We start from the raw sequence: 27140 nt of genomic DNA on the forward strand, positions 1-27140 counted from the left end.
ACAAACAAAGTCTAAAACTATACTAATGAAGCAAAAAAGTTTCCTATCTATACAGCAGTCTCTTCATTTAAAAAAATGTAAATATACAAATTCCAATGACATATAAAACAAAGTTGAAAATGTGAATGGGAAGAGACATGGGTAAAACAGGAAGACCAATGCTACAAAGAAATTGCAAAAAACATATGTACAAGACCCTGTTTTTCCTCGTATGTTATCGATTGTAATGCATGTTTAACAGCAGCAATCGAGGATGTAGTTCCAGGCACCAGACTGCAGACTCAGCTCCTACTCGAGGGGTGGATAGCCCCTTGCATTTCTGTCACCAAATGACACTTGATATACTGGTCTCCCGTGGCAAGAGGGGCAGTATCGCACTGTTTGTGTGAGCTGCTTCTGGATTCTGCTCCCTGTTAGTTTTTGTCTGTGGCCGCTGCCCGTTTATAAGTGTCATAGGGATGTTGCAGTAGGTATGCTGGTTACCTATTGAGGTAAGCGGCAGGGTGCCAGTAGGAGGTACATCGTATTCATAGCTTCTATAATAGTGTTTCTGGCGCATCTGTGAGTGATATGTGTTGTGAAAGGTGGAGCGCAGATCTGGATGGGCAGTGGCAAGAGCAGTGGAGGTGGCAGCAGCCATTGAAATTGCGGAGACTGTCTGCAGTTCCCCAAAGGGCCCCTGCTCACTGACATCTAAAACCTGCTCATGCGTGATGGGTTCAGTCCTCTTAAAAGGCATTTCATACTGTAAACGTTTCCAGAACTTGGAATTTAGCTTGTTGCATTTTGGTCCGTGCCATTTAATGACAGTGAGGAGCTTGATGGTATGTTTCAGGGCCTCAACTTCCTGGTAGTTCATAACTCCTCGCAGTTCACTGCATTCGATCAGTATCACTTTGATTTCACCAGTGACTAACATGTTTCGAAGCCTTGTTTCCAGTTCAAAGATGCTCCAGCCTCTTCTTACAACATAATTCGGAGTCATGACGATGATCAGTCGTTTGCTTTGGTCTACACATCTTGCCACGTCTTCAATGTAGGCTACAAAATAAGACAATTACTCAAAAATCAAGCCAAGAAAATACTCCATTCCCATAGACTGTGGAGAAAAAACAGATGTAAACTCCCTGCTCCCAGAAGAATTCACTGAACTCTGCAAAAACATCACCTTCAGACAGGTCAGGTTTGCTTGCCAGGACTTGGTCTTGGGCAACCTGGTCTGGGTGACCCTGCTTGAACAAGAGAGTTGGACCAAATGACCTCCAGAAATCCTTTCCAACCTGAACTATTCTGTGATTCAGTGAAACATTTATTCTCCTTTGTGCTATGGTTTGGTAAGGTCTGTGCATGAACTGTCATTTTGAAACTATATCTTTACTGGAAGAAGTGCATCCATCATCATTTTATTCTTTAAAAAGGAGAAGTCACCCAGGTAGGAAACAGAGCAGAAACTATGTGCTTTGTTGGCTCAGTCTCAAATTCAAATGATACTCAAATGATACAATTGGGTTAGATTCTTTTTTTCCTTTTATGCTCTCACTACATGCATTCACAGAAACAGAGCTGTCTCCCATAAATTAATGTTTCGGATGTTGTAGATTTGAAAATATCCATCTGATTATGTTTAAAGTTGTGCTTTGCTTATACCAAGCATCCTTTCTTATAAATATAAGTACAATAAAATATATTGAACTTGATAACTTTCTAAATGGCTATACTGAAGTTACAAAGAATGCTACTACAGTTTACAAAACATTACTGAAGAGATTGGAATTTGTGAAAGATATAGGAAAAAGATCTACTTATATCAATTGGAATCTATTCTCATTTTCAATCTCCAAGAATACTCCAGTGCCTCCACTACACATTTATCTTCAGTGGGCACTACCAGAATTCACTTCGTTGCTCTGTTGCGGGTATCATTACTCAAGCCTTGCCTCAGTCCAAACACAATTTTTTTTTTCTTCCTGTCTTAATTTCTGGAATACATGCATACCAATATTTATTTATATATTTATTTACTTTTGAATTAAAGTCATGGATATCTTTCCAGGAAAACACTCAGGAACAGAAAATAAAGACTTCTTTTCTCAACCCTATCTGTGCAGGCTCTCCAAGAATCTGTGAAATATTATTAATATAATTCATTTCCATTATATAGGCATGTCCTTTCTGCATTGTCTCACCTTCAATAAATATAATACAATTATTAAAATGCAATCCTCTTATCTGGGAAATGCACATTAAACATGTTTGGTGGTTTATCTTCATTATTCCCTAAGATGATGGAGGAAAGATGACATTCTGAAGCAGTAAGCATAGAAACGATACTAAAATTATATATAGAATCACTTAATTTGCTGTTTAGGAAATACACAAGCATAAAGACATGTCTTACTTCCTGTGGGAATTAAATCTCTGTCTGGTATGAACAACTTGTATCCATAATGCTTTTCAAGCATATCTGGTAAGATCTCAAGAGCAAATCTTTCTTCTTCTCCGGTTTCTTGATTCCACTGGTCAGGATCCACTTTGGTATAGGATAGATATGCATCATAGTCTTTATTGTCTAAAGAAATAGAGGGAGAAAATAAGATTTTTCACTGTTCCTAGATAATTGCCCAGGAATTATTCCTGGGAGAATTGCCCAGGAACAGCAAATTGTTTAGATAAAATAGCAAGCTTTCACTCAATCTCCAGTTATGAAACCATTCACCTTTCATATTTCACCCACTGCAATTAATCCTTATTACATGGATGCAAAGAAGGAGAACCCATACCCATACACTGAAGTCAGTGTGTGCTTAATTATTTGTGTAAGGCTCTGTATGAAGGAAATTCACTCAGCTGTGTGGTGGCAGCTTGTGAGCACAGAAGAAAAGTCACTGAAAAGAATTTCAAGCTTTAAAATGGAAAAGAAAGGCATGGAAATAGGTAAGCTCATAAAGTATTGTCTCTGTTGCATAGTAAAAAAGAAAAAATTGGTCTTGCCAAATTTTCACTACAAATTTAAGGCTCAAAATATTTTAAGAATATGTGTAGATTTAGTCGTAACTCTCACCGGCTTTTCAGGTCTGAGATTATTGTCAAGCTTAGATCTATGTAACATCAGATCCTGAAAATGCAGTTTAAATCTATTGAATTCAGTGTGCTTAAATATGTAAATTAAACGCAACATTAATGTACATTTTAGTATTTAACAGCATGTTATTTCATTTTAATAAGATGAATAAACATGCCTGTTTCTTAAATGTGCTTGGTGTGCCTACTTGAAAGACTGAATCAAATTTTCATCATTAATTTTCATTAGGAGGTCAATAATGCCAAGTGCTCTGGAACTAATTCAGTGGAATAAGAGGTCATGTTTTGACTTTTGTTGTGAAGAAAGCAGAAAAAAAATCAATGGCAAGAGTAATGAAATGTTAACATCCTTCTAACTCTTTTGACAACATTATGCACAGGCTGCCGAGAATATCAATTGCTTGTAAAAGATACCTGATTGAATACTCTACTCTGTGTCATAAGTATTATATTCATTCAGTGTTGACTTCAGTTATTTACTCAGTTAGTCCTTTTGTGATTTTACACCTTTTTGTACTCTGGTTGCCCTATTTGGAAAAACCTGTTGAATGCAGGAGGGGTGCAAAGTAAAGTTAAAGAACAGGTGCTAATCTTGGATGGTCCACTCCTTCTTCCAAGGAACAATTCATACTGTTTTCATAACTATTTGCAGATGACAAAATTAAAATAGTTGAACTTCTTTCAAACTTTCAAATCTGATAAAAAAAGTGTGTGATTCATTTTGTCTCCTACACTCATTTTGTGTTAAATTATCTATTGGATTGCTATGTTCACAATAAATAAATAAAGTAAAATAAAATATCACAAAACAACAACAACAGAAATGAAAGAGAAGAAATGTCTTCTTTGGTTCTATTATTCCATTATTTCAGTACTTGTGAAACCATGATCCTTCATGATAAACGAGAACCTAATGCCTCTGACAATGCCTTGAAAGAACACCATATAGATCAAATATGAACTACAGGGAGATTACAGAGCAGATTCCAGTTCTGCATTAGAATAGTTCTAACCCAACAACCACGTTAACACACAGAAAGGTCAGGAAATATATGGGGAAATCACTACAACTGACAAAATGATGATGTGTAATGCCATTTTCTTTTATCTCATTAGTAATGGTCATAAACATATTACATGCCTTAGAGCAGCATTGGTCCACTGGAAATCTTTGAATAAAGATGAGAATATATCATTTCTCAAAGGGATGAATCATAAGAAAGCAGTGTTCAAACTCTTTTAAAGGCTTCAGGACATTGTCTGTTAAGACAATTCTTAATTGGAAGGAAAATTATTCGCACTATGCCACAATTTTCTTGCATATGTAAATATCACATTAATGCCTTTATTTGAAATATATATCTTTTATACCATGGAGGACCCAGCATTCCCACTTACTACAAGTACATTATCCATGATTGCAGGGAACATTTCTTTCTATCCTAGTTCCCTAGTTTTAATAGCATTTGTGTCAAAAGCTATGAGTGACCAGGATCTAGGGTATGTGTACACAGATGGGTTCAGGCAATCATGAATTTATTCAAACTCCAGTACAGCTAGATGTGAATCCAGTTTGGGAAACTGTTAGATGCATTCGCGCAGTGGTTTCCCTGAGCTATTATACTCCCCATCTGTCAGTTATTTTTAACTCTGATGAAAAGTAGTAAAAATAGTTCTCAAAATGTGAGGTGCAAACAGTTCTCAAAATGTGAGGTGCCTGGGATACAGAGTATGATACCTTACACATTTTTTTTTTTGAGGGGGGCAGGGAGGTTACATTGCCAACTCTTTGAAACATTTTATGGACTACAACAGGCAGATAGCTGTGGAGCCGTCAGAAGCTATCATATCTGTGATGTTGTCAAATATCAATATCATTATTTATTATTTTCCCTAACTGTTATTGATAGTCAAAAATATAGAATTTAAGTTGTAATGAAAAAATGGAGGACTCTTAAAATTATCAAAATCTCCTACCTCCAGGGAGGTTTTTAAACACAGAGTAGGTGACCTCCCGGACAGTGTTTCTACTCAGTTAAAAAGCTCCACCTATTTCTGATTCTAATGACTGGGACTAATGCTGGCATACTAAAGAATATTTCTGATCTTAATTTCTTCTTTTTCTTTTTTCTTTCCTTTTCTTTCCTTTTCTTTCCTTTTCTTTTCTTTTCTTTTCTTTTCTTTTTTTCTTCCTTGCTTTTCTTTTTTTTCTTCTTTGCTTTTCTTTATTTTTCTTTTCTTTTCTTCTTTTCTTTTCTTTTCTTTTCTTTTCTTTTCTTTTTTCTTTTCTTTTCTTTTCTCTTTTCCTTTCCTTTCTCTTCTCTTCTCTTTTCTCTTCCCTTCCCTTTTTTCTTTTCTTTTCTTTTCTTTTCTTTTCTTTTCTTTTCTTTTCTTTTCTTTTCTTTTCTTTTCTTTTCTTTTTTCTTTTTTCTTTTCCTCTCTTTTCCTCTCCTTTCTTTTCCTCTCCTTTCTTTTCCTCTCCTTTCTTTTCCTCTCCTTTCCTTTCCTCTCCTTTCCTTTCCTCTCCTTTCCTTTCCTCTCCTTTCCTTTCCTTTCCTTTCCTTTCCTTTCCTTTCCTTTCCTTTCCTTTCCTTTCCTTTCCTTTCCTTTCCTTTCCTTTCCTTTCCTTTCCTTTCCTTTCCTTTCCTCTCCTCTCCTCTCCTCTCTTCTCTTCTCTTTTCTTTTCTTTTCTTTTTTCTTTTCTTTTTCCTCTCCTCTCCTCAAAGAAGTGTCCTCAAAGACACTCTCCTCTCCTCAAAGAAGAGTCAAAGTCTGGCAGCTGGGGCTCACATCTTGCTAGTCTTTTGGCCACGTCACAAGGAAGCAGGAGGTTCTGTAAACCTTTTGCTCTTGGGTTGTTTCCCATGTAGACCTTCATTTCAGTAATGTATCCAGGAGTCCTTAGACTCTGAGCAAGCATGCAGGAAATCTATCACAGCTTTGTGTTTTCTTGACTGTTCACTGGAACAGATATTTACCACATGAAAATGTTTGGTCTTAGCATATCTTCCTTTTCCAAATAACAAAAAATAACAAAACAAACAACAAAAAATCAAAAGCAAACAAAAAAACAAAACAACAACAAAAGAACAAAGCCAAAACCAAAATAAACAACAAAACCAACAAACTTAATCAGAAAAATCCTGATCTGCTCCTAATCAAGTCACAAAAGAGTCGATATTATTACTTATACTATTGTGTCATACGGTAATAACTAAATGCTCCTAGATTTGAGTACACAATCAGTTCATATACTGGCTGGAACAAATATTCAGTTTTAGAAAACAAAGGCAAAGAAAAGAAAAGCAAAACAAAGAAAGCTTTAGTGACATCCAAAACTTTTATTTTACGATGAGAATTTCCTCATTTCCCCTCATCAGCAAACAATTAAGTCTTCAGTCCAAGCATCCTCTGAATGAAAATGTGATTGACTGCTACTGTACTTTGACTTTATGTATGGCACATCAAAGATTTGTTTTATTATGGCATTTCAAAGATTTGTTTCTGTCAGGCTCCTGTGCTTTAGCAATAAACTGCAATATAGTTACCCACTACTTGTTTCCTCCCACACTTAGGTAGAAAAATACCTGCTAATTACCAAATGCAGGATTTTGATCATTTAATCTGAAACTTTTTTCTGTCTCATGGAGATTTTGAGCAATTTTCAACATATACTTTTGTACTTGAAAGCACATTTCTTTCCTTAACTATTTCAGGATATATATATATATCTATATATATTTACGGAAACGTATCAGTATAGGTTCTTCTTGCATTACCTCCAGGTACTTTGCAGAGCTGTTTTATGTAATAGCTGTCCTTTAATTCAGTAAACACATCTGAGTATGATATAAAATATCACACAATGGCAATACTTTGAAACATTTTGCTGTAGATGGGAAGAAGTTTGATTCCTCTTTTCATTCCTTGTGAATGGAAAAATAATCCTATCCAGTTATGTGGTTATAGATGTTTTCTGCTCCCTATCAAGTATACAACTAGGATGGAGCTCTTCAGCTCAACAGCCTTCATTTCTGTGAAGCTTTGTTGTATCCATTAACCAAAAAGATTGAAAGGAAACATAAAGCATACCTTGCACAGCCAAATTCATCAAGACTTAATAAAAATAAATAAAATACAAAAATAAAAAATAAAATCAATTGTGTATTGTAAACAATCATGAGAGCACCTGGAAGCTCTGGATTAGTGTAGCACAAAGGTGTCAAGCATGGCCTGTGCTCCAGGTATGATACATTCAGTCCACAACTGTTTTAGTCAACCCATAACCACAGGTACTGTAAGGCTCTGGTCAAAACAGACCATGAATTACAAACTTCACCATAGCATTTTAACTGTTGTATGGAGTTGAAAGTAAGGGCATTGAATAATGTTCTTGGAGCTAAACTCAACCACATGTCAGAGAAAGTTGTTTGCCTTTCTCTTAGAGATAAACATTTAGGGTGAATTTACGAGCTCCATTAAGAACATATAAAAACTATTTAGTTCATTGGACCAGGATTTTATCCAAAACACCTGACACATCAATGAAACATGAATTCTTTAACACTATCCATTCTTTCAGCAATCATCCAAACATAGAAATGGTCACATTTCCTGTAACTTTCTTCAGTGTTAATCCTGCAGAAGTGATAAAAACTTTTAGGGGATGAAGCTGTAAACTCTGCTTGTTATTCCAAGGGTGTGTTCAGAAGCAGTCATTTAAAGGCTCGATGTAAGCATAAAATGAAACTCAGACTCCATATGCATCTACTTTGTCACATGAAAATGGGATCTTTGGGCAAATAAATCGCTATCAGATATCTAAGTACTTATCTGTATGCATTCTTTTTTAACAGTTATACATGAAAAAATGGTAAACTGGTGCCTACAGAAGGATAGATAGAAGTTCCTCTTCTACAGGGACCAGCAGACAGATTTAACTTAAAATTTTTATTATACATGTACATGTTTTCTAATGATTTGCATTTTGCACTCCAAGGAGCAAGAAGTTTGGGCCTTTGAGGGTTTATTAAACCTTAAACATTGCAGCTATTTCTGCTAATAGGGGACAGAAGAACACTATATGTGGATGAAAAATTAAAAATAGAAAAGTATCTCCCTAGATCTTTTTTTTTTTCTTATCAGCTATGTTCAAACAGATGACAAAGTCTGATTTTCATCTCGCATAATATGTTTTAGCACAAGACAGACTAATAGATCAAAATAAAAGGAAACGTACAATGTGATTTCTCATAGTGTTGCTAGATCTGAAACTTATTTTAATGAAATTGTAAACCTACACACCAGGGTCAGCTCATGACTCTGAGTGACCTGAAATCCTCCAGAGTGATTAGCACTGAATTCAGAAATACCCAGCGCTCTGAAGGGAGCTGACCATGTGTGGACTGCTCTGTGATGAGGAATAGTAGTAGACACTTCTGACTTTCCCATATCTTCCCTTTATAAATCAATGGGAGCTGGATGGCAGAATCCCCTCCTTTGCCAGAGCATGTGTCAGCATACTCATCGGTTGAGTTTGGGAGCAATGTACTGATTTATCAAAGAGTTTCAGGTGGGGTTCTTAGAAATGACAGAATGGATTCTCCCAGTCCTGCAGAGAACTGGCAGGAGGCTGATGCAGGAGGCTTTCCTCCTTGCAAATATACTGTGTTCAGCAAGAGTTGTAAATTGGTGAGCTTTCAGAATTTCATGGAGAGTGTAGTTTCTTCAAAATTATAACACAAGGCATTAGATAATCTGTACAAGTTTCATTATTTGAAACATTTAATGTTCACATTGCAATAACATTTTTTACCCTCAGAATAATGAAAAATATAATCCCAATTCTTAGCTGATTAAAAAACCCAAATCATTAAAAGTTTTTCAAAATGTTTTTGTTTTTCCTCACACTATTTACTGTTGGTTATGAAGCTCACCTACTTTTTTGTTTTTATTTTTTGCTTTTTATTGATAATGAAAATTTAAACCTGCCAACACTAGCATTCCCACGGTGAAGGACCTGTTAAATGTAGTATACCTAATGATAGTCCAGATCCTTCTCTGAAGTGGACAATGGTGAATTGGAGAGAGGTTTTGTAAACACAACACTTGGAAAAAGGTTAAAGATGTCTAATCAGTTCTAAAAAGGTTCATGAGTATTCTCAGCACACCATAGAACAAGAAAAATAAAAATGCCCTTTATCTGTAGCAGGCATATTTATAATACTATTAAGGCATAGGGCATGTAGGCATGTATTTGGGGCTTTTTTTGGTGTTTTTATTTTTTTTGTGTGATTTTATTTTTTTCCCTTCCTATCAATTTGTTAAGTCATACTGAGCTTAAAGAACATAAGAAAAAATTAAACACGAAATTTTAGTGGTTTTCATAAAAAAAAGTAAATTATGAAAATGCAAAGATATCAGTGCTGCATCTGACATTCCTTGAGTGATTCCACAGATAAAAAATAATACATTGATATGATTTCAAGTATTAAAAAATAAAAATATCTGTAAGCTATATTTTGCTTGTTTTTCTAAAATTTCAACTAAAAATTCTAAAATATATATATATATTGATTGATTATTACTTATTTAAACTGAATAATTTATTATTAATGGCAATTTTTTCCTCTTGCTTCTCTGATTTTATATTTGTAATTAAATGAAAAGGACTTCTCTAATGTTTCTCAGTCATTCTCATTAGTAAGGAAGTTTAAATTAAATTATTAAATCCTACTATTGAAGCAATTCTACTTTTAATATTAAAAGTTGGTGCAGCATTAATCTCAATAGTTGCTTTTGACATGAAAACACAGTATTTATAATAATCTGAGAATTTTAACACTAATGAAAATTAAAATATGATGATAGAAGGTAATTCATATTTGGTTGGTATGATTTATTTTCTGGTATGACACAAAACTGAGAAAAACATTATTAGTAATAAGGTATGAAAGAATGAATGTTAACTACCTAGCAAGCAGTCATAGCATAACATAGTAGTTATCTATGAAAGACTAGCTCTTATTTAAAAAATGAGAAAATAAATAATAAAGTGTCATATAAACTCTGAAAATGAAGGAATATATATTTTTTTCTGTACCAAAGAAATTTCTTAAATTAACAAAGTGTCAAGTAGTGACTGCTTGTTATGGTCCTAATTCAATAAAAGAGATAGTAACTTATATAAAATACATGCTCGAGTTTATGTATGTTCTTTAGTTTTGATAATCTCTAATGATAGTTCTTATAATTTATCATGGGGTTATTTTGAAAACTGGAGCTGAGATAGCCTTGATTTGAGCAAAATCAAAAATTTAAAGAAGTCATCGTAGGTATAAACAAAACTCAAGGGGGAAACAGCTTGGAAACAGGCTTTCAATCTGGAATTCTTGAAATTGGGTGCTAATGTCTGGCCTATGACTAAACAAAAACAAAAACAAAAAACAGACTAAAACAAAACAAAACAAAAAAAGCAAACAAACAAACTTCAAAGCTTAGAGCTATTTGATAAAGCTGCTGGCTGAGGAACAGGAGATACCTGTCTTCAGACAGTACAATCTGTTTTCTTTCTGCTTTACTTCTGGACTCTAATCTATAGCAGCCTTTTAGTTTGAAATATAAGGAAGTTCTGGGTGATAATACTGTTTTAAAAATTATTTTTGTAGTTTATTATTATTATTATGCTTTCTATGCTATAAAATAGGGAGAGAGAAAAAAGCAGGATCTTTTCTTTGAATTAGTAAGTTTCAAGGAAACTAGAAAAACCCATACTCAGAGGAGACAAATTGAGATTTTATTGTTTGAATTGCTTTTCAGATGTAAATAAATAAACAAAAAGAGTTAGCATAAGCAATTCTCCAACAATAAAATTATAATTAAATAAAAAGAAAATCCCTGTTTTGTAGCCAGTAATATTTGGAAAGATGAAAGCTGCATTTTTTTTCTCTAAAGGTGGCTTTAATAGAATTTGAAATTGATATTCATAGAGTAGGATTTCTTATTGCCACAATTTGCCAATAGCCAATAAGAATGCATACACCGTGGTGAGATTGCTATTGCAAACTTATTCCATGGGTCCCCAGGGAAGATTCTGTAATTGCAAAGTCACTAAATTCAGCATTAATTTCAGGCTAGGTATACCTGCATAGCATAATCAATAACACAAGTACTTTGGCAGGTGCCTAAGCCACTGATAAAAGCTATATTGGAAAGTTAGCAACCAAGTCACACTGAAGTGTTAAGAATCTCAAAGCATTGTCTTTCTTTGCTGTGTACTGTGATGAAATCCAGGAAACCACAGAGAAGTATGTCTTACCTTGTCTTGACTTGTGCAGTTAATAAGGTATTATTTACGCAATCCCATAGGTCTGTCTGTGAAACCTGAAAGTCTCTTGCTGCTAAATAATGGTAAGGATGAAAATCACTATTACGTAAGGAGTCCCACTTGCATCGGGGACTTCAAGGCAGAAATTGTTTTGTCAGTCTCGTAGTCTGAGTATTGATTTGCTACCTCTCAGTAAACAATAAAACTCATCTCTTAAGAGAGTGCAACCTGGATAACCCAGAAACAACCATTACAGGCATTATATATGAAAATCAAGGAACATTTCCATTTAGAGAGTTCAGCAGTGACACATTTTAATCATTTTAGGAGTACTTTGTTTTATTCCAGAAATGGCAAATTGGGGTGGGGGTGGGGGTTGAGAACTGAAAGTGAAACCAGAGTAACTCTGGTTCCCTTGTGCCAACCCTGGCATGTTCAGAGGCCGAGACCTTCATCCCTCTATTCTCCCACGTTTCCTTTGCAAAGAAGGTTAAGAATAAGATGAAAGACACCATGGAGAGCCCCTGTCCAACACTGCAGAAACGGCTGATGGGATCTAAAGGTATGGAGGGTCATTTTGAAGCTTGACATATCACCTGCCAAACAAAGCTCTTACTTAATAGTTGTCAGCTGACTACAATTTATATGTGTTTTGTTGTTGTTGTTGTTAAGCTTGAAACTTGGCTTCCTGTCAGCCTAGCTGTAACAAGTAATATTTATGAAATTTTAATGGAGAACTGCATTCACAGCACATTTGTTCAGTCTTCTTTTTAATTTCTAAATGCTTGTATTCTTATCTATTTTAATGCCAGCCTCTTAGTGCAAACTTTCTTCTTTCTTATGATAGTGTTCATACTTTGCTTATTAATTCCTTCAGAAAAAAAAAAAAAACTTTCATCAATTTAAATAGTTACTAATGCACCTAAGAAATGGCAGGGACTGGTGCCTGCAGGCAGTTTCTGCTGATTACCATGCCACGTGCTCTTTTTTTCTGAAATTGGAATCTGGAATATAAATACATGTAAATTCATGATTTTGAGTAATTTTGCCCATCAGACCATGTCAAGTAGTTTTCAACCTATTATCTGTAGACTTTGGGGTTTATTCTTAACATATTTTAAAGCTAACATACAGACATCTGAACATCCACTGGAAATTCTCATGTTTTGAAACAGCAAGAAAAGGTTGAAAATAGCTGTTGTGGTGAATTGGAGACTCCTGTCCACTTCAAAGCAGCATTATCAAGGGTGCTGCTTGTCTGACTCCCCTCTCCACCCTTACTGTCTGTCCACCACGGCTATCCTGTTTGGGGACTGAACCTTACACGATTTGATGAGCAGAGGCTGTCTCACAAAGTAGAAAGTTGTTCTGGGTAAAACCCTAGGAAAATTTCCATAGATTTTAGGGGGCCTGGATTTCATGTTTTGTGTAGGCAAAGAATGGATTTCCATACAGTGTTAATCTCTCTTCTGATACAAAAAGGCTTTAAGATCCCAGAGTGCAAGATAGAACGAAGTCAGCGTGTGTCTTGATCCCAGGTACTTGTAAATGTTTTCTTGCACTTTTACTCTTCTCTGTCAGTTAAAGTGCAATAGTTAGTTTATTGATTAAGTTCATTTAAAAACTGAGAAAGGTGACAGAGAAGATCCTTGGAAAATAAAAATACAGAAACAACAGCTAAAACACGTCTCAGAGGATAAATGTGTTATAAAACTCTAATTAGAGCCCAATGTACAGCAAAACATAAGAAATCACCGCTTCTTAAAATTGTTTTCACTAATAATGTGTTAGTTAAAGTGCAATTTATGGACAAAGTTTTTTAAAATTAACTTTCAAAGGTAGAGTCTTCAACCTAAAACGATTGCCTGGTATTTAACAATGATCAGCCCTCAGAAATTCCCAGTGAAGTATCTATTTTTGATTTTTTTGTTTTTGTTTTTTGTTTTCAGAATAATAGTGGATGTTTGTTTGAAGGTATCATCTTCATTGTGTTTGTAGGCAGATCTTGAATTGAAATTCTTCACTAAAACAGGTTTGGGAGTTTTTGACCATCTAACTGGTAGGTGTGAACTATCTCCCTGAGAAGCAAGGTCATGCCAAACAGCTGCAGGTGACAAAGCTAATGCTTTGCCATGGGTCAGAGAAGTTTTTTTGCTCCTCTGTTCCAGCTCCCAGGGAGATCTGTCAGATGTTTGAGGTGAAGTTTAATAACCGAACTCCAGTATTCTGTGTTGATTTGATTATGTTCTAATTTAGTAGGAAAGGAAAGAAAGTGTGGGAAGGGGAGGCTTCAGTGTACATTCCCATGAGAAAATAAAGGCAAGGCTGAGATTAAGTGTTTGCCGGAGAGAGAAAAAAGCAGGAGAATAGATGCCCTGGGATGAGAGGGAAGATGTGAAATTCAAAGCTACAAATTAGAGAAATGAGAAATCAGCATATGTGAACACTAGAGAAAGTAATAAATTATGGTAGCTGTAAGGGTTAAATACTCCATTTTCAAATATTTCTCGCAATTTACCCATGCCTACACAGAAATGTGTATGAGGAAAAACTATTGTCTAAGGTTTGGAAAGGAACAAGAAATTGTGATGAGATTTGACATCCTGAAGGGTTTGTTCTCTGATCACAGAAGAAATGAAGCACTGCATTTTAAAAGAGATTTTCAACGGAAAAATTTAATTGGACCTCGCTTTTAAAGCGTTTTGAATCCTCTTTGGATACAATATAGTGAACACACACACAAAAAAAGCCTACGATATTTTGATGTTTGCTTATCTACGTGCTATCCTGAAGTATGCCAGAACATAATGTAAATTATGAATAGAACATGGGTGTTTTGGTGTTGCACTACAGGAGGTTAGGTTAGAAGAAGATTTTAGAATTCAGCATTTTGAACCTGTCAGTAACAGGCAAAGCCAAAGGAAAGAACCTGAATGTAGGTCTGCAATTTATTTCCACACAAACTGTAGCCAGGTCTTCTGTGGGGGCATTTTGTCACTGTCTTCCTGTTTCTGCAAGAGCTTAAGTGAGAGAGACAGAGTAAAAGCCCAGCTGCTGTAAATCCATTGGCACGATAGGTTTTATCCGTGTTGCTAGTATATTGAATACAGTAGAAGCTGTAGTATTCTTTTTGGAGAATCTGCAAGTGTTATTTTTCTTGGTGTATTACCACAACCAAGCACCCAAACTATGAGTGTTTGCATTGATCATCTAAGGAAAATCCATGTTTTATCTTATTAAACAATGAAATTTGCTCAGAAAAAAACAAACTGTATGGATATTATTTTTCCTCCTTTTGAATCCCAGAATACTATCCTTGAGGGATTCATTTTTTGTTGTTTAAAAGGGGTGATAAAGATGCTTTTGTTCCCAGGTCACTGATGTTAGAGATGGGAGAAGAGAGAGACAAGTGTGTCACACTTGCTAGAGTAAATTTGCAAATGAATATGAGAGATTTGAGATAACAAACAATGACAGTAAAAGTAAGAATTCCTGAAAATGAGAGAAAACATTAAATTGCATCTATTTAAACAATTATTAATTAAACCACCTATTTTTTTCACATTATAATATGATTATTATTAAATTCACACATGCAAGTAAGCATGCTCCTTTAAACTGGGGGTTACTTTTTGGAAAAGGAAAGATCTCAGCTCCTGAAAAAAATTGCGTCTGCCAAAATCCTTCATGAATCATGGTCCTACTGGGCCTCAGTTTCCTCCTTTGTAAAATAAGTAACCAGATTTTTTCCCCCATTGAGCTGCTGTATTAATATGCATCCTTTTTGTAAATCTGGTTGAAAGATACAAAATTTAATGTACTTAGGCTCATTGTTGTTCTAAGCATTTTCTATTTTGGACCCTATTGCATTTTTTTAGATTGGAGGCAGAAGTGGGTCATTCCCTAGTGATCTTAATATGGAATTCTTTCCCTCACACAAGGACCTCTAATTTTGCTGCTGCTCTTCTCCCTTATCAGTTACAGATTTGGCCAGTGCTTGTTTATCAGTATGTATTTATTATAATATGTCACACAGTGGCTTCTGTCCACAGGCTATTACTTTGAACTGTAAAATAACTTTCAGCAGTATTTCAGTAAAAAAGGAAGGTCCAGTCACCAAAGACATAGTGGTAGCACAAAACATCAGGAATTCTGACCCAGGAAACCAAACCTAAGTAATCAGAGCCTGCAGCTCAACCAAATTTGCTGTCCAATAGTAGTTTTGATTAGTAGAACTAGAGGCAGAAAAGACATTTTTCCTCATTGCTTAAAAACTGAAGAAAACAAAATGCATGTATGTGTTTGACACAAGCCATGCGTACATTGCAGACTACTTTTTGTTTAAGCTGGCTGTTCTTGAATCACAGAACAACTTTAATGACCATTAGCTGCTCTCTCAGTGATTAAGTGAAGTCAAGAAAATAGACTGCTATTTGCATTCCCAAACACTCAGCACAGTTTATTGAGACTGATCAGTTTAAACAAGGAGTAAATTGAGATTCACTCCAACCTCTACCTATCTGGGGAACGCAATTAGGAATATGCTTCCTTCCTTATGGAAAAGTGAAACTGCCTTTTGGCACCGTCAGAAAGGGAAAATCTTTAATGCATAGATGCTGGTAGCTTTCATTTGGTGTTGGGAGTATGAATCTAAAAGACATGGGTGTTGCCTGGAGATCAGAGAGTAGCATGTACATCAGCTAAGCAGCCACTGCTGCTAATGTGCTGCATGAGGAAAGTGTATTAAAGTCAGTGCCTAATGCAGTGAGGAATAAAAATTGTAGTTGTTAACGCATCTTAAACTGAAATTAAACTTGGGCTTTAGTAAAGAGAATAGAAGACAGGCACACACTGCATACTGACAAGCATACTGAAAAGCTGCCTTACCTCCATCTAGTTCTTCGGCTCCAAAATGATTCCTGTAGAAGAGCATAATCTCTATCTTGTAACACTTGTAGATAGTCACTAAACAAACAAGCAGCAGCAGAATAGCACCAAGCCCACCAGCAAGCTCAACTGTATACATCAGCTCTGCAAAGAATTACAAAATGCAATAACAAACACATTCCAAAACAGAGAAAGATTAGCAGTAGACCTTACTTATATTAAACAGTAAAAAAAAAATAATGAGGGTTATTTTTTTTTTTTTAATTAGCTAAAGAACCCTTGAAAAAATAACAATAGGAACATTTTTCCTTTAATAACATCCTTTTTCCTCTGGTACTGTGTCTGGATTGCTCATTTGAAACAAGAACTGTTGCTGGGATGTGTATGTGCATATATATAAAAGAGAGATCTGATAACCCTCTTCCTTCTCTCTCTCACTGTGGATATATCATGGTTTGTTTTACACATGTAAATGTTGACATTCCAATGAAAGCAGAGGTGAATATTTCTTTTTTTGTGGATTATAATTAAAACACATTTCCTCCTTTAATCCACACAGAAATAAGAAAAAGATCTGGTTTTGGATGAGTTTTAGTCTACTGCCTACAATTAAACTAAGGATTTTTTTTCTTCCTAAAACAAACGATCAAACAAAAAAAAAGCAAAGAAAAAATAGCTTGAGGGATGCGAAGACAAATTATACAAGGAATCCCAAAGCCTCACATCTCGGTTATATGTAAATATCTTTGACACAGTTTCCCAGCGATTTGCAATTCATTTTTGTTCTCTTGTCTTTCTCCAAACAGGGTTTGCTTTATGGTTAGCCATTGAAAAATCAACCCAATTTGTCAGTCCTAATGTCCCCATTCAGACCATGATCCCTCCTCTTTTGTGCCTTTGCTGCAGTCTGCCACTGGAGATTCACATGGAGGATTGAGTTCATGCTATGTAGTTCCCTTTTGAGGATGGCGACTCCAGTCAAACGTAGCCACATCTAATAACAGCAATCTCCTCAGTGGGGTCATTTATCAGTGAATAAGTAATATGTCATCATGGGCCTTCAACCCCCTTGTCTTAACCATTGCACGCTCAAGAAAACTCATGCAGCTATGTGGCATCCATTTTGTGGCTAGTTTTCCTTTGCTAATCATCTTGAAACTAGCAATGGACAAGGACAGTGGGATTGTTGCTAGAAATGTTGTAACTTGAAATGAGTAGTAAATGGCATATCTTAAGATCATCTATATTTTTTCAATATCACTCGGTTCTGAGGAATGCCAAGAAATCAAATCTTGGAAAACTAAATTATGCAGTTTGCTTCATAATATCTGTGCTGGAGAAAGCTTTGTTCATGTTACTTTCACACCATACTCTTCCAGTGGGCAGGTTCTGTGTGAGTGAAGCAGTGTAGCCCCGTTTTTTTGGCTTTTGTGGTTATGCAGACGTGGCACTCCAGCACAATACAATTCAATTAGAGAAATAAAAGGTTATAGGAGAAAGTGACAATTCCATTTATTTTGACTATGTCTACTGAGAATCACACATTTTTTTATTATTTTGAGGCAACTGTAAGATGATTTCATTGCTCTCTAGAAGGCACTAAAACTGTAATAAAGTAAAATAAAAAGGCATTTATATTCTGTGTCATTCATTCCAAAACTGTGCTGGAAACTCCTTTGTGTTAGATATTTTCAAGACTGGCATGGTTATTTCAGACTTTCAATTGTCTTCTGGTCCAGAGAGAGGAATGTTAATAAAAATAACCAAAAAATAATAATGTTTGCATACAAGTAATACAGTATTTTACAATATGAATGGAAATGGAAATTATTCTGCACTGGCTTACTATAGCCTGTATATCATTTTGTATTACAGGTGATGCAGCTGTTTAATAGGAACTAGAAGAACAGTTTTTAATATGTTGGGTTGCTAGGTACAAAATATTTATGTGCCTGCTGTTGTGACTCATTAAAAGTGACGGAAATACAGCCGGAAAACAAAAGTTTTTCCTAAATTAATGATTTTGAGATTAAATGGAAAAAATAACTGCAGTAGTTAGTTACCTGTTCTCTATCATTGTGCATGAAATCAGACTAATGCACTGCATCATTTTTGCCATCAAAGAATCTCTCTTAGGTTCTATTTTCCCCATAAAATTATTCAAGACTATGCTTGTATTTTTTCTTTAAAAAAAGTCTATCTGAATATACATGAAACTGTCGTAAACCTATTAGGCAAGCAGATCAAGAAACGAAATTCTCTAAGTCACCTTGGAAAGTACTAGAAATTGCCTTTTTTTCTGATGCTGCCTTGCCCATCATGTTCACGTATGAGTACAAGGGGAAGATGATTCTTAAACAGAATTGTTTCCATAGTAAGTTTTTTGCTCTTTCCTTCTAGCATAGCAAGTTTGTGTTTTCCTCCATGCTGAGCTATGTATGAGCGCATACGTGCTCTCTGTCTCAGGTGAAGTTTATAAGGGTCTTAAGGCAGAGAGATACAGTAATTAGCCATCCTTACACACCACCGTGCAAAAGCCTTAGATAGTCCCCAAAGAACAGAAACTAGTGCAGCCCTGTCTGTGCAGTGCCGTGAAGGGCAGGACAGATTAGCCTGGGCACAGTGCCACATTAAACAGTTTGCTTTCAGGCCTCAAGCTAGTGCAACTGCAGGTTACTAAAGCATGCTGTACAGGGGCACCATCTAGCTTTGAGCTGCCTTGGGAATTTTTTGAAGAGCATCACCCTGTGTTATGCCGAACTGAAGGAGTCAGAAGCAGTCTGGTTTTCCCCTTGTGAGGTGGAGAGGAGGGCTCTGACTCCTACCCGGGAGAGGTTACTCCTGAAAGGTGTCTTGTGTGGCTGTTGGTGATGTGTGTGACAGCAAGGATGTAGTAAAGGTGGAATAGCAAGGATAGAGTGTAAGGCTGCCTTTGCAGAAACATGATTGTTTTGTGCTGCTTTATTCTGCCTTCTGCACTGCAGTTTGAACACGATTGCTACAGCAGGCATTGCACTCCCTTTGAAGTGTGATCTGTTTTTCCTGATGAAACTCAAGTTTCCTGTAGTGGCTGCACGCTAAAAAGATTCAATTTCAGCACAATTCCACATCAGAGGGGAGAGACAAAAAGTGCAAACCTTTTAAAACCTATTTAGCCTCTGTGTTACGTTTCTCAAATTACAGACCTTGCCCTCCTTAAGGAGCTGAGGCTGAATGTAGAAAGTAGTAGAGGAAAATTACTGGGCTAACCCTTAGGGGGACAGGCATTCTGTTAAACGCAACAAATGAGCAAGTGCCAAGGAGCTACATTCAGAAGCACAGCAATCATTTAGTTACAGGCAATTAACAATAGTCCTCCAGTAGCACAGGAACAGTTCTACTCCAAGGGAAAACACATTGATTACTGCTGCAGTAGTAGATTGGTTTCTGAATAAATAGCTTCGATTTAAAACAAGATTTGTTACAAGCAGTTTGACCAATGGCTACATTTTTTTTTTTCCTTATCAGGAGGTTTTGGCCCAGCAACCCAATGAAAGAAAATGCTAATTAAAACAAAGTACACGTCCTCTCTAAATATTCAGCATGATGTGATAAAAATAAATGTACTCATTTTACAACGATGCTATCCTAATCATTAGGCAAATTTGTAGGATATATCTTTGATCTTTACCTGGCTTCAATTTTTGATAAACTTCCTTCCTCTGTGTAAAGCAGGTAATTCACTTATCTTAGCTGGAGTTGTAACAAGAAAGTAAATAAAAGAGTGCTTTCAAAGATTCATACCTCATGACTTATACAACATGCTTCAGAAACCTTACATTTAATGATCTGTGATAATTTCAAATTAATCGTATTCTATTCATTAGTCCGTATACAGTTGAGCTACCTAGAAAAATAATTATGTTTCAAACATTTTTTTTTGTGTGTGTGATTTATAACTCTTCAAGGACATGTGATTTATAGCTGCGTATTAATTTTCTGAGGCTTTTTCAAAATCCAATTACAGTCTATCTAAAGTTTCAATTTTGCAATCACTTACGCAGATTTCATAACTTCACAGAATATAAGTAATCCTTCTGAAGTCAACAGGACTATTCACAGAGCTTCAGGTTATCCCACATAAATCTCTGCAACTTTGTGTCTTAGACTCATTTCCATTCTCTGCTTGTCTTGGACAATTTTACAATAAAGCTAAAAGGCTTGTTTAGATTCAGTTCTTAGTTTGTCTAGATATATGTTCATAGGTGTCCTGGTTTCAGGTAGGACAGAGTTAATTTTCCTCCTAGTAGCTGGCAGGGTGCTATGTTTTGGATTAGGATGAGAAGAGCGCTGATAACATGCTGATGTTTTAATTGTTGTAGAGCAATGCTTACACCAAGCCAAGGACTTTTCAGCTTCTCGCTCTGTCCTGCTAGCGAGCAGGCTGGGGGTGCAGCAGGAGCTGGGAGGGGACAGACCCAGGACAGCTGACCCAAACTGGCCAAAGGGGTATTCCATACCATCTGACGTCATGCTGAACAATATATAGGGGTGGCTAGCCGGGGTGGGGGGGCCGGCTGCTCGGGGATAGGCTGTGCATCGGTCAGCGGGTGGTGAGCAATTGCATTGTGCATCACTTTGTACACATTATTACTATTATTATTATTATTATTATTGTTATTATTTTCCCTGTCTTAATAAACTGTCCTTATCTCAACTCACAGGCTTCACTTTCCCGTTTCTCTCCCCCATCCCGGAGAGGGAGGGGGGAGGGTGAGCGAACGGCTGTGTGGTGTTTGGCTGCCAGCCGGGCTAAACCACAACAATAGGCTTCAATTATAAAGTGAAACATAAAGGTAATGGGTATAATTTGGAAAGGAAGCAGGTAAAGATAATGCTTACTAAAATTCTCCACTGTTATTTTCTATGATGATGCCCGAGAGAATGGAAGAAAACAGATACTGATAACCAATGCAGGACCAATGTTTCATCAGATGTAGTTTTGTTTATAAAGAGTTTTCTTACCCATAAAGGAAGGAGGAGGCCAGCTAGAAAAGGAATAGTCATCTGAATCTCATTTTAGACATCATCAGTAAAAAGAAGAGAGAGATTAGATTGGGAAGAAAGAAAACCATACTCATAGTTAAAAAAAATGGAGAAGTATGATTTTTTTTTCCTTTTTCTGAATACAGCATGGCTATAAAGCAATATCTTTATACAGAGATATCTTTCATAGAAACATAGCATATTGAACCACAGCTTTACACAGCATATGCATACACAGTATGTGTATATGTATATATATTTACTATTTTCTGCTTTTTGATATTTTTTTCATTTGTTTCAAAGAGCAAAATAAATCTGTATTTAAGGAACAAAGATGGCTTTATGAATACTGTTGTGAATAACCACTAATAGATATCGTTGAAATAATAATACTTCTAATACCAGTAGAAGCAGATTTGGCATGTTCATTAGCTTGATCATGAAATCATCTCTAAGCACAAAGCTTATACTTTCTGCCAGCATAGGCCACATAGGCCTGTAAATGCCTGCAGAGTTGACTTAAGGTGGGTAAGTTTGGTTATAGTTATAGTTTAATTTTTTTTTTTCAATGCAGTAGCTTCATTTTATCTGTCAGAACTATTGAGACACAGTTATCTCACTTTATTTATTAGATCAATATATAATACATACTCCATATATGTATGGATGAGTGCCAATACAAGTTGGGGATCTTGTTGACCTATTCATTAGTACAACAGATAGCATATCCAAGCTGTGGTTCTGCTGGACATCTTAGTGTTACTGGACTAGAGAAAATAATTTGTAATAATAGAATGTATATTCTTAGTGATGACAGTTTTATTCTTTCTGAGAAGTATGGAATACCTGTTCCCAGCAGAAGAATAATTATGGTCTTGAGTATGTTAGCTCAAGAGAAGACAAGATTGAAAAAAATGTAGATGCTGCAGCACTACTGAAGTTTACTAGATTTAAATACAGAACACTGCATTTTAAAGGCAGTTTATACTTCAAATTGAAAGAAAAAAAGTCATAATTATGCAGATTTGAATTAATCTCTAGTTAGCTTCCGCAAATAAATTTTATATGACTTAAAACCTTACTGATTAGGAGAGATTCTATTTGCTTATTGTGCTACAGAAATCAGACATCCCACACAATTACTTCTTTTAGATCTGCTGAAAGAAATGAATGTAAGAAGCACTGGGAGGTGCCAAAATGTGGGGAAAAATATAGTACCAAGTTCCAAGGATGTAAGATCATAAAACATACTGTTTACATTTCTTCCTAAGGATAGCGTTAATGAATAATTTAGCTCTGAATGGTTTATAAGAACAATTTGTGTTATTTTATTTTAAAATATTTTCTTCCTTGTCAATCAGGGTTAGAAAAGAACTTACATAGACATTATATAAAAAGAACTATGATAAAAGTGGAACAAAAGCTGTTTTAGAAAGAAATCTGTTTAACAAACCAACTTGTTTGACACCTCTTCAGAGGACAGCTGGATTTAGGCACATGCTAAGTAATCTGACTAATCTTTTCATTGCAGATGTCTTACTCCAGTTTTCTAAAGGATAGAAACCTTACTGATGAAGAAAAGAGTTTTATGAAGAGTTTCTGTCAAACAGACATAAACATTCTTTAGTACACAACTAATTTACTGATTTTAGATGAGATTGAGTGTAAAAAGAGCAGTCATTATTGGTTAGGCTTGGGGAAAGAAGGCAGGAAGCCCCGTGTCATGCACCTTTGTTCCTGTGTCATGCACTGAATCTTTGCACTGCTCAGAACAAGACAACCTGAAGGCTTCTTTAATGGCCTATGATGGGTTCTTTAATGGTGGGGGAGGGAAGAATCAATTCACATCAAATCAAATCAAATTTCACTTTCAATTCTAAAACCTAGAGAGGAACTCAGAACAGCTTATCCTACAGTACAGAGCAAAAGCTGAATGCCTTATATGCTGGAAGATATACATGTGTGACGTCTTAGCAAACCAAATGGATCTGTGGTTTACAAAAGTTTTGCTTCCACTGAGACTTAAGAGTTTTGCTGAAATGTTCAGTTAATTAAGAACAATTAACAGAAGTTGTAATATGAAACTCATTGCTCTCGTATCTCACATGATGAGTACCAATTCAGAAATTTCCGAAACATCATGAAGCATTATGGCAAAGGGAACTGTAACTCCTGTGGTTTCTTCATGGAGTTTAGATGATAAGTGTTGTTTCTTTTCTCTTTTAATTGTCACTCATGACTACTGCTTTGTGAAGTTGTGTCTAGTCATTGAAAATGCTCATGAAATCAAAAACTTAGATTATTCAAGTCCTGACATTATAAAACAGATTTACATTAATATGTGAACGACACAGTAATTTAAGGTGCTTCTCAGCAATTCTATTACCATTAATAACTGGATGAAGAATATTCAGAATTTCCTACTATTCATAATTTGGCTTCCAGTATTTGGAAATATTAATACAATGTTTATGTGTTCATAGGCAAAGAGTTTAAAGTATGCCTACTTAAATTCTTCCTCAAGAAGCATTTCCTATGGAAAAAAATAACTTGCTTTAATTTCAAACATACATTCTCATGGGCAAATTCAAATAGAATAACTCTTCCTCTAAACAATATATTTTAGTAAAACTCTTTAAAAGTTGTTTTAACCATCCCTCAGTTACATATGTTAGGGTCAAAGCGCCCCATAGATGCCCTGTGACAGAAGAAAACAGACCCTGGATATAAGAGGCACAGGACAGAAAAGTAGACAACATTGAGAAAAAATGGAAGAAAAAGGAGATACTTTGAAAAAAATGCATAAAGTGTATTACCTGCCCACAGGTCTGATGGGTGTCCCATGAAAACCGTAAATATGTTATTTAGTTTTTAAAATAAGAAAAACTGAAAAAAAAACCCTCAAAACTTAGGAGAGCATAGAATTTGAGATTATTTTTGCATTGGTATTTTATTTGCAGACACGCAAACAAGAATTTCCACAGAAATAGCCACAAAATTAAATAATAATCTGTATTACCACCTAAGTTTACAATTAAATGAGACCACAAGGGATTTGATCCAGCATGAAAGTCATAGTTTAGAAGATGCAATATTGTAGAAGAACATTATTTCTTCTTATGCATTATATTTTTATTTATTACGTATGGGCTTGTCTTCTTGAATTAAAAGCCTGTGAAAAAATAGAATTGTAGTGTATGATCCACCCCTTACATCATCTGCAGTATGTAGTTTGTCATTAATAAATTTGTGTTTAGCTACTGTCAGTACCACTCTCAATATTAATTTCTAGAAGGTTCCTCTATCTGGTTGAAGACTGACCTGTAACTGCTACAGATAATCGATGACAGCTATCATCACTAAGCAACAAAATCAGCTTCAGATTGTAACAAGTAGATCTTTTTTGTTCACACAGAAGAGCAAGTAACTCTATTATTGTAAAAATGATAGAAAGAAATTTGATCAACAGCTGGAGGAAGAGAATGAAAGTTAGATCTCCTGGGTTCTGGTCGCTCTCTATTGCTGATTATTTTTGGACAAATTTTGTAGGAATGGACCAGAGGAGGAAACAGCATTGGCATTGCTATACTTAAAATGCTCTACTGCCTTTAGCTCTGAGTTAAATGCTTCCTATGCGTGGCATCTGAGGAAAGTTAGGCATCTAGAAATGGTTAGCTGTCTGCATAAAAACACTGATCATAGGTTTTCTGCACTGGCAGTCACAAAGAGGAACTTGGGAGGAAATTGGGGCTAAACTGCCAGAGATGGGGACTGCTGGTACCTGGGCTCAAGGGAGATGCCTGGACCGCAGTTGTCTGAAGCTGGATGCCTAATGTAGTGTAGCTTTTCCTGCACAGCTCTTGCCCTAAACTTTCTTTCATAAGGTGGGAGGCTCAGGGTTTCAATTCCAGGACCAAATCAGGGAAAAAGCAGAAGCCCTCTTGCCCTGGCTGCTCATGTTGGGCACTGGCATGTGAAGGGACTGCCACCAGCTCCTGCTTTCATTTTCTGTGAGGTAAATGGCTCCCTTCTGGGACAGACTGGAGTGAAGAGTAAGAAAGATGCATGTAGGTGTTTGCTGGTGATTCAGCCTCTTAACTATTTGTCCTTTCAGGATGTGTAATTGTGGGCATACCCAAAAGCTCCCACTGGAAGTTCATGTTTACAGAGAATATATTGAGCAGGGCAAAGCAAGAGGCAGAAGGTTGTTTTAAAGGCTTACGTTTTGTACCTGAATCCCCACTCTAGCATTTAGTTCTAAATACCTCTTTTCCCAGGAACACTTTTTGTCCAGTAACAGAGCTTTCTGCTTTTTTGTCCCTTCTGATCTGAGTGATAATGTACCACATATGAAGTTTAAGAGTGATTTATCAGTTTGTTTTCAGGTAAGTAGTGAACATTCTAAATTCACCATTTCTGTTTGCTTATACCGATGAAAAAGAGAGATTTCTAACTAGAAAACCAGGAAAAACTAATACCTCTGCAAATGCTTTAGTTTCAGGAAGCAAATTTACCTAAATGTTAGGTCCCTATTGTTCTAAGTGAGCAAATAATCAAAAATTAATAAACAGCTAACTCATTCCTATCAGAGACTAAATATGGATCTAAACAGGGAAACCTAACACGAAATGTTGTCATGGTGATATACAGGAGACTAAGCCAGCAGTGCAAAGCTCCTCTTCCTAGGAGACCTGAGAGACAAGCTCAAATTTTTATCTGTCATGGTTAATTTATCATTTCACTGAAACAGTTGTCAACATGCAAAGTATGTAGAAGGCTTGTAACAAGTACCTTTTGTTTTTTGAGGGCACAATGGATTTTGTTTCCAAATCACAATTTCAGATTCAGTCTTACTTAATCTTTTGTGGGAGCTCTTGCTACTTTATCTTTTACTATTTATAAGGGCAATTAAATATTGAGATTACTTCCTCCTAAGCATGTCATCGTGCATCATGAGACCACATACTGTGATATGTTTGACATACTGATTTCTCCGAAAAAGGGAGGAAGGAAAGTAAACCCTTCCAAAAATTTATATATACACTGATAGATTAAAGATATGATGGTCACAGAACAAAAAAATTAGTTACATGTCATGTCAGTCTTGGTGTTATTGCTTGTATGGAGGGGAAAATAAGGACTCACCATCAGCACATGACTTAAAAATCAGTCAGTTAATTATTGGTTTCAAAGTAATTTAAGCCTTAAAATTCTATATCTCCAGTGCTCCATGTACTAACTTCATTATTAAAGACAACACATTGAATTTGAGTGTTTGTTTTTTAAAGTTGTTGCCCTGGGTTCAAATATATCTGAATTAAGGTACATGGCTACCACCTGATAAATTGTTGCAGTTCAATTACTTAATAAGTTAATTTTCCATTTCAGTAAATTCAAGAAAATATTCCAAATACCACGCTAAGTGGAACATCTATTTATTTACATCTACATCTCCTAAGAAAGATTGAGAAGTGTTCAGAAAAAGGGCTATGAATTAGCTCTTTTCAATTAATTGGGGGTACACAAAAACATATTTAAATAAATGAATCACACTGTCTGGGTTTATGGCTCTAGGATAGATTTTGCATGTTGCAAGACTAAAATTAGGGAAGGCTTCACCACTTTGATATAAATTGAGATGCAACAACTAGTTCAGTACCGTAGGAAGAACCCAGAAGAACATTTACAGACTAAAAAAAGCACAGTAATGACAGCAAAGTACAGACACTGCTGCTGATTGTTCTTTGCTCTCTTAAACCAGTGGGATGCTTCATGAGTGTGGAGAGCATCAAGCCTAGGCGTGTGGAGCACCCTCTGGGAG

General features: G+C 35.8%; 1 protein-coding gene across 1 annotated transcript in view; it reads right to left on the reverse strand.

Moving 5' to 3' along the window:
- Nucleotides 1–322: 322 nt before the first annotated feature.
- Nucleotides 323–27140, reverse strand: part of IL1RAPL1 (interleukin 1 receptor accessory protein like 1) — a 338817-nt gene continuing 311999 nt past the window's right edge. Inside the window, exons 8-10 of the mRNA XM_050712265.1 lie at nucleotides 16295–16438; nucleotides 2399–2569; nucleotides 323–1041 (exon numbers count right to left, since the gene is read on the reverse strand). Coding sequence (XP_050568222.1) covers nucleotides 323–1041; nucleotides 2399–2569; nucleotides 16295–16438 — 1034 coding nt within the window. The remainder of the gene's footprint in view (nucleotides 1042–2398; nucleotides 2570–16294; nucleotides 16439–27140) is intronic.

This window comes from Cygnus atratus, chromosome 1 (genome assembly GCF_013377495.2).
Source record: "Cygnus atratus isolate AKBS03 ecotype Queensland, Australia chromosome 1, CAtr_DNAZoo_HiC_assembly, whole genome shotgun sequence".
NCBI classification, from domain to species: domain Eukaryota; kingdom Metazoa; phylum Chordata; class Aves; order Anseriformes; family Anatidae; genus Cygnus; species Cygnus atratus.